At 41.4% G+C, this 14146-nt stretch overlaps 1 protein-coding gene across 1 annotated transcript in view; it reads left to right on the top strand.

Moving 5' to 3' along the window:
* Positions 1-14146, top strand: part of UBASH3B (ubiquitin associated and SH3 domain containing B) — a 54916-nt gene that overhangs the window by 39734 nt on the left and 1036 nt on the right. Inside the window, exons 2-3 of the mRNA XM_075840552.1 lie at positions 11070-11123; positions 11294-11480. Of these exons, the coding sequence (XP_075696667.1) occupies positions 11070-11123; positions 11294-11480 (241 nt within the window). The remainder of the gene's footprint in view (positions 1-11069; positions 11124-11293; positions 11481-14146) is intronic.

Here is a 14146-nt window from a genome sequence, read left to right as displayed (position 1 = left end):
GCATGGCGACCGGCACAATGCACGTGGCAGGTACCATGCACTTATCCGAATAATGGGGGGCGAAACCTTATCAAATGTATTTATATTGTCTCCGAGGCAGAAAAGTCAATCACAAAAAAAGTCTCTAACGAGTCAAAGGAGATCTTTCCCCTAAAACAGAAAATCACCAGAACATAGAAGACCACGAGTCTCCCCCCTGAGGTCCAGATGTTAAAAATTCTCCTCTATGGCCTCAGGAGTTGTCAGGGGGCAGTATTATAGTAGTTATATTCTTGTATATAGGAGCAGTATTATAGTAGTTATATTCTTGTATATAGGGGCAGTATTATAGTAGTTATACTCTTGTATATAGGGGGCAGTATTATAGTAGTTATATTCTTGTATATAGGGGGCAGTATTCTAGTAGTTATATTCTTGTATATAGGGGGCAGTATTATAGTAGTTATATTCTTGTATATAGGAGCAGTATTATAGTAGTTATATTCTTGTATATAGGAGGCAGTATTATAGTAGTTATATTCTTGTACATAGGGGGCAGTATTATAGTAGTTATATTCTTGTATATAGGAGCAGTATTATAGTAGTTATATTCTTGTATATAGGGGGCAGTATTATAGTAGTTATATTCTTGTATATAGGAGGCAGTATTATAGTAGTTATATTCTTCTATATAGGAGCAGTATTATAGTAGTTATATTCTTGTATATAGGAGCAGTATTATAGTAGTTATATTCTTGTATATAGGAGGCAGTATTATAGTAGTTATATTCTTGTATATAGGAGCAGTGTTATAGTAGTTATATTCTTGTATATAGGAGCAGTGTTATAGTAGTTATATTCTTGTATATAGGGGGCAGTATTATAGTAGTTATATTCTTGTATATAGGGGCAGTATTATAGTAGTTATATTCTTGTATATAGGGGCAGTATTATAGTAGTTATATTCTTGTATATAGGGGGCAGTATTATAGTAGTTATATTCTTGTATATAAGAGCAGTATTATAGTAGTTATATTCTTGTATATAGCGGGCAGTATTATAGTAGTTATATTCTTGTATATAGGAGCAGTATTATAGCAGTTATATTCTTGTATATAGGGGGCAGTATTATAGTAGTTATATTCTTGTATATAGGGGCAGTATTATAGTAGTTATATTCTTGTATATAGGGGCAGTATTATAGTAGTTATATTCTTGTATATTAGAGCAGTATTATAGTAGTTATATTCTTGTATATAGGAGCAGTGTTATAGTAGTTATATTCTTGTATATAGGAGCAGTATTATAGTAGTTATATTCTTGTATATAGGGGGCAGTATTATAGTAGTTATATTCTTGTATATTGGAGCAGTATTATAGTAGTTATATTCTTGTATATAGGGGGCAGTATTATAGTAGTTATATTCTTGTATATAGGCGGCAGTATTAGGGCGGGTTCACACATGGCGGATTTTCACTTAAATTCCGCTGCGGACACTCCGCAGCGTTAATCCGCAGCGGAGCCGTTTCTCCATTGACTTTCACTTTAATTTCGCAGTGTTCGTTTACACGATGCGTACAATTCCGCTGCGGAGCATAGGCTGCGGAGCGGAATGTGGTGTCCGCAGCATGCTCTGTCTGTTGCGGAGCAGTGGCGGACTGGTTGCGGACTCATGGCGGAATTTCTCCATTGACTTCAATGGAGATTCTAAGTTCCGCAATGAAGTCCGCAGCTGTCATGCACATGTTATGTGTGGTGCGGAGCGTATTGGTTTTTTAACATGACATTTCTTCATTCTGGCTGGACCTATGTATTTCTAGGTCTACAGCCAGACTGAGGAAGTCAATGGGGCTCCCGTAATGACGGGAGCGTTGCTAGGAGACGTCAGTAAATAGTCACTGTCCAGGGTGCTGAAAGAGTTAAGCGATCGGCAGTAACTGTTTCTGCACCCGGGACAGTGACTACCGATCCCAATATACATGTATCTGTAAAAAAACATATAAGTTCATACTTACCGAGAACTCCCTGTTTCTGTCTCCAGTCCGGCCTCCCAGGATGACGTTTCAGTGGAAGTGACGGCTGCAGCCAATCACAGGCCAAGCACAGGCTGCAGCGGTCACATGGACTGGCGCGTCATCCAGGGAGGTCGGGCTGGATGCCGAAGGAGGGACGCGTCATCAAGACAACGGGCGGTAAGTATGAATTTCTTTTACTTTCACTAGGGAAAGTGCTGTCCCTTCTCTCTATCCTGCACTGAATAGGGAGAAGAGAAGCACTTTTCCTGCAGTCCGCAGCGGCCAGTCCGCATCAATTTTCTGCACATTTTGTGCAGATCCGCAGCCGTAATCCGCAACCCGGATTAGGTGCGGCATTGATGCGGACAGTTGCGGAGGAATTCCGCCATGTGTGGTCATGCCCTTATAGTAGTTATATTCTTGTATATAGGAGCAGTATTATAGTAGTTATATTCTTGTATATAGGGAGCAGTATTATAGTAGTTATATTCTTGTATATAGGAGCAGTATTATAGTAGTTATATTCTTGTATATAGGGGGCAGTATTATAGTAGTTATATTCTTGTATATAGGGGGCAGTATTATAGTAGTTATATTCTTGTATATAGGGGACAGTATTATAGTAGTTATATTCTTGTATATAGGGGGCAGTATTATAGTAGTTATATTCTTGTATATAGGAGGCAGTATTATAGTAGTTATATTCTTCTATATAGGAGCAGTATTATAGTAGTTATATTCTTGTATATAGGAGCAGTATTATAGTAGTTATATTCTTGTATATAGGAGGCAGTATTATAGTAGTTATATTCTTGTATATAGGAGCAGTGTTATAGTAGTTATATTCTTGTATATAGGAGCAGTATTATAGTAGTTATATTCTTGTATATAGGGGGCAGTATTATAGTAGTTATATTCTTGTATATTGGAGCAGTATTATAGTAGTTATATTCTTGTATATAGGGGGCAGTATTATAGTAGTTATATTCTTGTATATAGGGGCAGTATTATAGTAGTTATATTCTTGTATATAGGGGCAGTATTATAGTAGTTATATTCTTGTATATAGGGGGCAGTATTATAGTAGTTATATTCTTGTATATAGGAGCAGTATTATAGTAGTTATATTCTTGTATATAGGGGGCAGTATTATAGTAGTTATATTCTTGTATATAGGGGCAGTATTATAGTAGTTATATTCTTGTATATAGGGGCAGTATTATATTAGTTATATTCTTGTATATAGGGGCAGTATTATAGTGGTTATATTCTTGTATATAGGAGCAGTATTATAGTAGTTATATTCTTGTATATAGGGGGCAGTATTATAGTAGTTATATTCTTGTATATAGGGGCAGTATTATAGTAGTTATATTCTTGTATATAGGAGGCAGTATTATAGTAGTTATATTCTTGTATATAGGGGGCAGTATTATAGTAGTTATATTCTTGTATATAGAGGGCAGTATTATAGTAGTTATATTCTTGTATATAGAGGGCAGTATTATAGTAGTTATATTCTTGTATATAGAGGGCAGTATTATAGTAGTTATATTCTTGTATATAGGAGGCAGTATTATAGTAGTTATATTCTTATATATAGGAGCAGTATTATAGTATTTATATTCTTGTATATAGGGGCATTATTATAGTAGTTATATTCTTGTATATAGGAGCAGTATTATAGTAGTTATATTCTTGTATATAGGGGGCAGTATTATAGTAGTTATATTCTTGTATATAGGAGGCAGTATTATAGTAGTTATATTCTTCTATATAGGAGCAGTATTATAGTAGTTATATTCTTGTATATAGGAGCAGTATTATAGTAGTTATATTCTTGTATATAGGAGGCAGTATTATAGTAGTTATATTCTTGTATATAGGAGCAGTGTTATAGTAGTTATATTCTTGTATATAGGGGGCAGTATTATAGTAGTTATATTCTTGTATATAGGGGCAGTATTATAGTAGTTATATTCTTGTATATAGGGGCAGTATTATAGTAGTTATATTCTTGTATATAGGGGGCAGTATTATAGTAGTTATATTCTTGTATATAAGAGCAGTATTATAGTAGTTATATTCTTGTATATAGCGGGCAGTATTATAGTAGTTATATTCTTGTATATAGGAGCAGTATTATAGTAGTTATATTCTTGTATATAGGGGGCAGTATTATAGTAGTTATATTCTTGTATATAGGGGCAGTATTATAGTAGTTATATTCTTGTATATAGGGGCAGTATTATAGTAGTTATATTCTTGTATATTAGAGCAGTATTATAGTAGTTATATTCTTGTATATAGGAGCAGTGTTATAGTAGTTATATTCTTGTATATAGGAGCAGTATTATAGTAGTTATATTCTTGTATATAGGGGGCAGTATTATAGTAGTTATATTCTTGTATATTGGAGCAGTATTATAGTAGTTATATTCTTGTATATAGGGGGCAGTATTATAGTAGTTATATTCTTGTATATAGGGGGCAGTATTATAGTAGTTATATTCTTGTATATAGGAGCAGTATTATAGTAGTTATATTCTTGTATATAGGGAGCAGTATTATAGTAGTTATATTCTTGTATATAGGGGCAGTATTACAGTAGTTATATTCTTGTATATAGGAGCAGTATTATAGTAGTTATATTCTTGTATATAGGGAGCAGTATTATAGTAGTTATATTCTTGTATATAGGAGCAGTATTATAGTAGTTATATTCTTGTATATAGGGGGCAGTATTATAGTAGTTATATTCTTGTATATAGGGGGCAGTATTATAGTAGGTATATTCTTGTATATAGGAGCAGTATTATAGTAGTTATAATCTTGTATATAGGGGCAGTATTATAGTAGTTATATTTTTGTATATAGGGGCAGTATTATAGTAGTTATATTCTTGTATATAGGGGGCAGTATTATAGTAGGTATATTCTTGTATATAGGAGCAGTATTATAGTAGTTATAATCTTGTATATAGGGGCAGTATTATAGTAGTTATATTCTTGTATATAGGGGCAGTATTATAGTAGTTCTATTCTTGTATATAGGGGGCAATATTATAGTAGTTATATTCTTGTATATAGGAGCAGTATTATAGTAGTTATATTCTTGTATATAGGGAGCAGTATTATAGTAGTTATATTCTTGTATATAGGGGCAGTATTACAGTAGTTATATTCTTGTATATAGGAGCAGTATTATAGTAGTTATATTCTTGTATATAGGGAGCAGTATTATAGTAGTTATATTCTTGTATATAGGAGCAGTATTATAGTAGTTATATTCTTGTATATAGGGGGCAGTATTATAGTAGTTATATTCTTGTATATAGGGGGCAGTATTATAGTAGGTATATTCTTGTATATAGGAGCAGTATTATAGTAGTTATAATCTTGTATATAGGGGCAGTATTATAGTAGTTATATTTTTGTATATAGGAGGCAGTATTCTAGTAGTTATATCCTTGTATATAGGGGGCAGTATTTTAAGTTGTTATATTCATATTTTCATTTTAGGTAAATGTAGCTTTATAATGTAAGAATTGGATTGTGTAAAACGAATTAGAACATGTGGTAATGGAGTGAGACCAGATCTCATATGTTGAGGGGATACAAATACTCCTTATCGTGTTTCTAGGCCACTGGTGTTTGTTGTAAGCCCCTTCCTTCCTATAGTCCTATGTATATTCAGCTTGTTGTATTTGTCATTGGGGAGAACACGGAATATTCTGTAATGTTTCGCATGTTGTACATGTGACTGACTTCTAGAAAAAGCAGGGTTTTATTATGTGGGACTTTTATCCTTCAGAGGCCACTATCCCCGTATTTTATATAGTGTCAGAAATAATTTTTACTTTTTTATCCCGTAATGAATTTTGTAGTGTTGCTGACGGCGCTGACGGTGACTCATGTGCACCATTTTGTCAATGCCAAAGCACCGGAAAACCTAGATACTGTAGATCCCACCTCCATTAACTCCCCACTAAGTCGAGTGATGGTCTATCCGATTAATTACTGCTAGTTCAGCGTGTGACCATTCGTTTCATTTGCCGCATTAGCAGGGTTTCCGGACCATCAGGACCCTATTAATAGAAATTCTTGTATAAGCTACGCCTGCAGCCAGTGGCCTGATAGGACGGTATGTTGCATTAGAGTTGGGGTTTTGTCTGTTAGACCGCAGTTTGTGTGAGTGACATATAGACTCGCTGATAACTCTGATAATGTTATTTCTGCTTCGTCTGGAAACCGCTCGGCAGCTCACGAGGAAGGAATAAGTCGTTTCTAAAAACATCTCTAAGCTCTCAGTGCGGGGTATATATGTGTATATACAGTTTACAGACACCGGCAGATGAGGTCAGGATCGGCACAGATCGCGCCCATTTAAGACCAAGCCCCACCAGAGACCAGTCTGATGACCTTCTACAGAACCCACGGGCCGGTTTATACCATATATATTCTATATGATTTATTCAGGCCACTTCTTTGATGAGAACAATGATACTAGATTATTATTAATGACTGTCATTGTTAAGGGGGCACTCTGACTGTAGGGGGGTGTGGCCAGTACTTGATTGGAGGACACTAATGATATATCTGCTCTGATCTACTAAAGGGGATCACCAGCAGGAGAGACATTTTAATTGAAATAATATTAGAAATGTGCTGTACGTCACTTCAGATCATTGTATTGTGATTAGCCCGGAGTAGTGATGTCATCAGTTGTAGGAGACGTCGTTTTGTCATCGAATGAGCAGGAAAATAGTGATGTCCGCATTAAAAACAGAAGAGTGATGACGGCATTATTTAGATCTCGAAAGTCGTAATGTCACCACTGGAAACATGAGTGGTGATGTCATCCGTAGTGTCAGGAGAGATGTGATGTCATCTATTAGGGGAGTAGTGATGTCATCCGTAATGTCAGAAGAGATGTGATGTCCTCTATTAGGGGAGCAGTGATGTCCTCTATTAGGGGAGCAGTGATGTCCTCTATTAGGGGAGTAGTGATGTCCTCTATTAGGGGAGTAGTGATGTCATCTATTAGGGGGGTAGTGATGTAATCCGTAGTGTCAGGAGAGATGTGATGTCATCTATTAGGGGAGTAGTGATGTCATCCGTAATGTCAGGAGAGATGTGATGTCATCTATTAGGGGAGCAGTGATGTCCTCTATTAGGGGAGTAGTGATGTCCTCTATTAGGGGAGTAGTGATGTCATCTATTAGGGGGGTAGTGATGTCATCCGTAATGTCAGGAGAGATGTGATGTCATCTATTAGGGGAGCAGTGATGTCCTCTATTAGGGGAGCAGTGATGTCCTCTATTAGGGGAGCAGTGATGTCCTCTATTAGGGGAGCAGTGATGTCATCAGTGTCACGTGTTTTTTGAATGACTGTCTATATTTACGGGTTGTTTCAGTGATGAACCTTATATCTTCATATCCTCCTGTAACTCGTCTGCTGACATATTTCAGTGTGTTCTATCTTGTCACAACAGATAATTGAAGCCGGGCCAGGACGTCTGAGCAGCTGTCGTCTCTTGTACACAATGTAATGTGTTATTTTTGCAATGAAGAAATAAGAAATGTCTGTGTCCTGCAGCGCGCCCGGATTATACAACACAGGCCGTGCTAATATGAAGCACACGAACGTCACATGTCACGGGCCGGCTAAAAAAGAGCCATTCATTGTCATGTGATCTGAACCGCAGACCAAATCCCCGTGCCCTCACAGATCCTCGTATTGTCGGTATCGGGCGCATGTGATGGGCCTGTTTCCGGTGGATCGGTCATGTAAAGTGGAGCCATTTGGTTTGCTGCCAGTTGCAAACGATAGGGGTTGTTGTTCTACAACTCCCCGATGATGTCAGATTCAGAAAAGCTGTGAAAAATATGAACAATGGATTTTATATTACAAAATATTCATACCGTGCCCAAAATGTATATTCTGTGCACAAAATGGAATTACATAGTGATATGTTGTGTACCGATCGTGGTTGTCTAACAATCCAGCCAATAAAAGTTTTCTCCAAGCCGTGGAATCGAGAGGTCGTTACGTACCATGTGGTCAGATTGGTCACTCATTTTGTTTTAATCACAACTTGCAAAATGTGATGCCAAAATGTGTGTCCACACGTCCGTAAACGCCCCGAAAAACGTCTAAAATGCAGGGGCTGAACGCCGCCAAACATCTGCCCATCGATTTAAATGGGAAAAACGGCGTTCAGTTCCCACGGGGCGGTTTTTACGCGGCCGTTTTGTAATAAAAACGCCTCGTAAAAAGACGTGCATGTCCCTTCTGGAGCCGTTTTTCATTGACTCAATAGAAAACCAGCTCCAAAAACGGCCTTAAAAAAACGTTACCTCTTGAAGCTTCGTATTTTCAGCCGTTTTTTCTTAAGCGCGTGAACAGAATTGACTTTTATCCAGTGAATGCATTATGTGCTTCAAAATATTTGCGGTTTTAACCCCTTCCCGACATTTGACGTATCCATACGTCAAAGTCGGGTAGGGGAAGTATGGAATGGGCTCACGGAGTGAACCCTCTCCATACGATGCCGGTGTCAGCTGTATGTTACAGCCGACACTTGAGTAACGAGCGCGATCCCGCTCATTTAACTCGTTAAATAGCGACCGCAGCATTTAAATAGTTAGAAAGAGGGGGGGTGACCCCCTCTAACAACTCATCGCGCCCCCCGCAATGCAATGGCGGCGGGGCGATGGGTGCAATGGCCGCCTGGGGGCCCAATGAAGGCCCCAGGTCCGCCATCTTTGTTCTATTAAGCGCTGCCTTCGGCCTGTCAGAATCACGATATACTGCAATACATTAGTATCTAACGATCGCTGGTTGAAGTCCCCGAGGGGACTAATAAAAAAAGTACAAATTAGAAAATAAAGATTTTTTTTTTTTAATGTAAAAAAATTAAATAAAATTAAAAGTTAAAAAAAAAACCTTTTCCCCCTAGAGCAGAGTAAAAAAGAAACATAATTGGTATCGCCGCGTCCGTAAAAGTCTGAACTATCACAATATATAATTATTTAACCCGCACGGTGAACGCCGTAAAAAATAAATGAATTGTAAACGCCAGAATGTCTATTTTTTGGTCACCTCATCTCCCACAAAAAAATGAAATAAAAAGTGATCAAAACGTCGCATGAACCCCAAAATTGTATAATTAAAAACTACAGCTTATACCGCAAAAAATAAGCCCTCATACCGCGTAATCAACGGAAAAATAAAAAAAGTTATGGCGCTCGGAATTTGGCGACACAAAATACATTTTCTTTTTTACACCTTGTTATTTCCTTGTAAAATATAGAAAAAACGACATATATTTGGTATCGCCGTCATCGTATCGACCCGCAGAATAAAGATAACATGTCGTTTTAATTGCACAGGGAATTCCGTAAAAACTATGCTAAAAAAAAAAACATGGAGGGATCGCTGTTTTCATTTTGTATCCCACAAATAATTTGTTTCCCGTTTCCTTGTACATTATACGGCACAATAAATGGCGCTACGAAAAACTACAACTCGTCCCACAAAAATCAAGCCCTCATAGGCCGCATAGACGATATCGACGGAAAAATAAAAAAGTTATGGCTTTTAGAAGGTGGGGAGGAAAAAACGAAAATGAAAAATGGCTGCGGCAGGAAGGGGTTAAAACCATTTTATTTATTATTTTTTTATAATTGAGTTTTTGATATTCCGTCAGGCCTCGGACCCCCAGTCTCGCAGGGTTCTCGCTCGCTCGCGCTTTCCTCTTATGTCTTAATATTTTCACAAATGAATTTGGTTCTGCTTGACCTAGTTTCCCGGTGAATTCTTTTCCTGCCCCCTCAGCCTGGTGAATATTTAACAACTGGATTATTTTGGAGATTGTAGGAAGTCCCTGCGCAGAAGAGGGACAGGTGGTGATGTGAGGGGCGCCGGGTTTATGGTGGTCACAGATCTCCCGGGCAATAAAACCCAACCTCCTGCCTGTGCTGAAAACGTGTCTGCGCGGGGTTAAAACAGAAAATGTATCAAACGGACACTAAATGACACAAGCGAAACGTGAATGAAACAAAATTGCAGAATGTGAGATCTCCTGACCTGCGGTTCTGTGTATTTCATATGGAGGTATAAGGTCCTGTTCACACTTTGACCTGCCTGCACGCCGTTTGGCGCGTTTTTTGGCTGCGGCCATTGAGCTCCAAAAACGCTCTCTCTGCCTCAGAGACAGAAACGCCTGCAGAAAGGGCATGACGCTGCTTTTTTCCGCAAGCGTTTTTTTTCCGTCTCCCATTAATTTTTTTTTTAAATCAATGGGAGGCAATTTCGTCCATTTTATTGCTCTGGTTTTCGCGACAAAAACCGTGCCAAAAAACCTCAGTGTGAACAGGGCCTAAGTCTGATCCTGTTTTCCTGTTGAAATGAACTTTATCATTTTTCTTATTTCTATAGCACCATCGTATTCCATAGTGATGTACAATGCGATTATTTCTTACTGGTAATAACAACCTAACCATAAAACATTATATAGTCCTCAGTCTAGACTATAAGAGGGTTCAAGCAAACACAATATAAACCATGAGAGAGCCCTGACCATAGGAGCTGACAATCTATGAGGCAAAAGAACTAAATACAAGAGGTGGGGGATGGGAAGAGGGGAGATGAGAAGGTCATGGGGAGATTTGGGGAGGACACGTAGGTAGGAGCTGACTAGGACAGGGGTATGGATTATATAGGGGGCATCTGGGGGGCATTTAAAGATGAAAAGGAGAAGTGTATGATTGTCTACAGGGGGATTCCGTCCTCATCATTGTAACTGCGGCGGAGGATGTTGTGTTGCAGTAGTCCACGTGGGAAAGGATAAGGGCATGGACCAGGATCTTTTTCTCTCCTACATAGAGAAGGGTTGAAATCTGGAAATGTTTTTTTGGCTGTATCTATATTTCCAGGTCCTCCACCATTATTTACTGTCTACTATATATTGATTATTACTTTATCTCACGTTCATGGCGTCTTATTTCTTCGTTTTAGCCGCTATTTGTTTTTTCTCTTCCACTTATTTGATGGCATTTTTGTATTTTTAGGCTGAAAGCGTTAGCGTCCACAGGAGGGAGAAGTGTCCAAGCCGCTTGTGATTGGTAGGTGTTATTTATTATTACCTCCATACGTTTATTAAGAATTACATATAAAACTGGAGTAGCTCCACCCCTAACCAGACTAAGCCCCTCCCCTCCTAGTCTGGCCCCGCCTCCTTGGGGCTTATTACATTGGCTTGTGCAGGTCATCAGTTGTCGTTCTTGTTTTCCAGGCTGTTCTCGCATGTGGATGATCCCTTCTTGGATGACCCGCTGCCTCGGGAATATGTCCTGTACTTGCGACCGATGGGCCCCCTCGCCCAGAAACTCTCCGACTTCTGGCAACAATCCAAACAGCTGTGTGGGAAGAACAAGGCGCACAACATCTTCCCGCACATCACGCTCTGCCAGTTCTTCATGGTAAGTCACACGCAGGGGCATAACCGGAGCGGGCTCCCATATCCCATTCACGTCATGGGGCCCCATAAGTCATTCACAATGGACATGAACTGGCCCCCAACTCAGCGGCTCCCCGGCCCTACAGCAGAATTCCCTTGTTGCACGTCATTCCAAGTCCAGTTAAGGAACAACTCCACCCGCTATATATATATATATATATATATATATATATATACTCGTCCTTCTCTATGAATTAGAAGATCATCAAAAGTTAATTTATATCAATAATTCAATACAAAAAGTGTCTCATATTCTATAGATTCATCACACACAGAGGGATCTATTTCCAGCATTTTTTTCTTTTAATGTTGATGATTATGGGAACCGTCACTGAAAACCCAAAATTGAGTGTCTCAGAACATGAGAATATTATATAAGCCCAATTCCAAAAATGATTTTTAATGTTGAAATGTCGTCCTACTGAGAAGTCTGTCCAGTGTCTGCCCTCAAAACCTGGAATGGAACCTAAGCAGAAGAAAAATATAATGGAAGTCTTCTAGGTCCGCTCTCCTGGATCCAATTCTGGTTTAGGCTTAAAAAAATGCATGAAAAATCTGCACTGTGTGAACAAGTACTAAGTGCGGGTGTGCGCAGTGTCTTCCATTCACACCACACAATCTGGCACGTGGTTGTTAATATGTTGCAATCATGTTAAAAGTAACGGACGGACAGGGCGAGCGAGCGAGAGTCAGACAGGGCGAGCGAGCGAGCGAGAGTCAGACAGGGCGAGCGAGCGAGCGAGAGTCAGACAGGGCGAGCGAGCGAGCGAGAGTCAGACAGGGCGAGCGAGCGAGCGAGAGTCAGACAGGGCGAGCGAGCGAGCGAGAGTCAGACAGGGCGAGCGGGCGAGCGAGAGTCAGACAGGGCGAGCGGGCGAGCGAGAGTCAGACAGGGCGAGCGAGAGTCAGACAGGGCGAGCGAGAGTCAGACAGGGCGAGCGAGAGTCAGACAGGGCGAGCGAGAGTCAGACAGGGCGAGCGAGAGTCAGACAGGGCGAGCGAGCGAGCGAGAGTCAGACAGGGCGAGCGGGCGAGCGAGAGTCAGACAGGGCGAGCGGGCGAGCGAGAGTCAGACAGGGCGAGCGAGAGTCAGACAGGGCGAGCGAGAGTCAGACAGGGCGAGCGAGAGTCAGACAGGGCGAGCGAGAGTCAGACAGGGCGAGCGAGAGTCAGACAGGGCGAGCGAGAGTCAGACAGGGCGAGCGAGAGTCAGACAGGGCGAGCGAGAGTCAGACAGGGCGAGCGAGAGTCAGACAGGGCGAGCGAGAGTCAGACAGGGCGAGCGAGCGAGCGAGAGTCAGACAGGGCGAGCGAGAGTCAGACAGGGCGAGCGAGAGTCAGACAGGGCGAGCGAGCGAGCGAGAGTCAGACAGGGCGAGCGAGCGAGCGAGAGTCAGACAGGGCGAGCGAGCGAGCGAGAGTCAGACAGGGCGAGCGAGCGAGCGAGAGTCAGACAGGGCGAGCGAGCGAGAGTCTGACTCTCGCCGCTCGCCCTGTCTGACTCTCGCTCGCTCGCCCTGTCTGACTCTCGCTCGCTCGCCCTGTCTGACTCTCGCTCGCTCGCCCTGTCTGACAGGGCGAGCGAGCGAGAGTCAGACAGGGCGAGCGAGCGAGCGAGAGTCAGACAGGGCGAGCGAGCGAGCGAGAGTCAGACAGGGCGAGCGAGCGAGCGAGAGTCAGACAGGGCGAGCGAGCGAGAGTCAGACAGGGCGAGCGAGCGAGCGAGCGAGAGTCAGACAGGGCGAGCGAGCGAGCGAGAGTCAGACAGGGCGAGCGAGCGAGCGAGAGTCAGACAGGGCGAGCGAGCGAGCGAGAGTCAGACAGGGCGAGCGAGCGAGCGAGAGTCAGACAGAGCTCCTCGTCATCACACGTCAGATCTTCAGGGCACAAGCTGATAAATTGGGGAAATCTTTCCCATCTTCTACCAAAGAAATTGAGTCCTCAATTGTGTTCCATGAAGCCCAGAGATGGGGAGACTTGTGTTCTATCATGTCCACATCTAGGTGGAACCTAAAACTCTGTTCATCCAGAGCCCCCTGGTTCCTGGATAGAATGCCAGAACTACAGTGAAGACTGACACTTAGACAGAGCAGGAGGAATTTGTGTAGTGTAGAACTGTAGACTTAAAGCCATACAGGATCCCTGGAAAGTTGGATGAATAGAATATTAAAATAATAGACACAACAGAATCCGTCATTTATATTCCCGGGTCGTTGTTGTCACACAGGCGTCATCTTCCCAACATCCTGTCCAGAGGGAACCCCAAGTCCATACAAGGTGATCTGAACCATGACCCCAGAGCCGCTACTCATGGGATGGGAGGACCCTCCGCATAACCGCCCACAACGTCACATGTCACTGTATCTATTCTAACCTTTATTCATCTGTATAGTGAGACAAGGGGCATTCAGAAGAAGTTACTGCTCCTCTTATAATCCGGCTTTCTCAGGGTTGGCATATGGGCCCCTGGGTTTAGGGGCCCGGTTGAGCTACGGCACTGGAGTTGGTCACATGGTAAGCCCTGCGATCGGGGGTACTCTGCAGCCTCGTGTCGGCAGCCAGGGATTTCCAGGTCCTTTAAGAACGGCGGCTGGTTTTCATTGATCTCCGTTTGCTGTAATTGAATGT

The sequence above is a fragment of the Rhinoderma darwinii genome, chromosome 10 (assembly GCF_050947455.1).
Source record: "Rhinoderma darwinii isolate aRhiDar2 chromosome 10, aRhiDar2.hap1, whole genome shotgun sequence".
Classification (NCBI taxonomy): Eukaryota; Metazoa; Chordata; class Amphibia; order Anura; family Rhinodermatidae; genus Rhinoderma; species Rhinoderma darwinii.
This window is presented reverse-complemented; position numbering and strand designations above follow the sequence as displayed.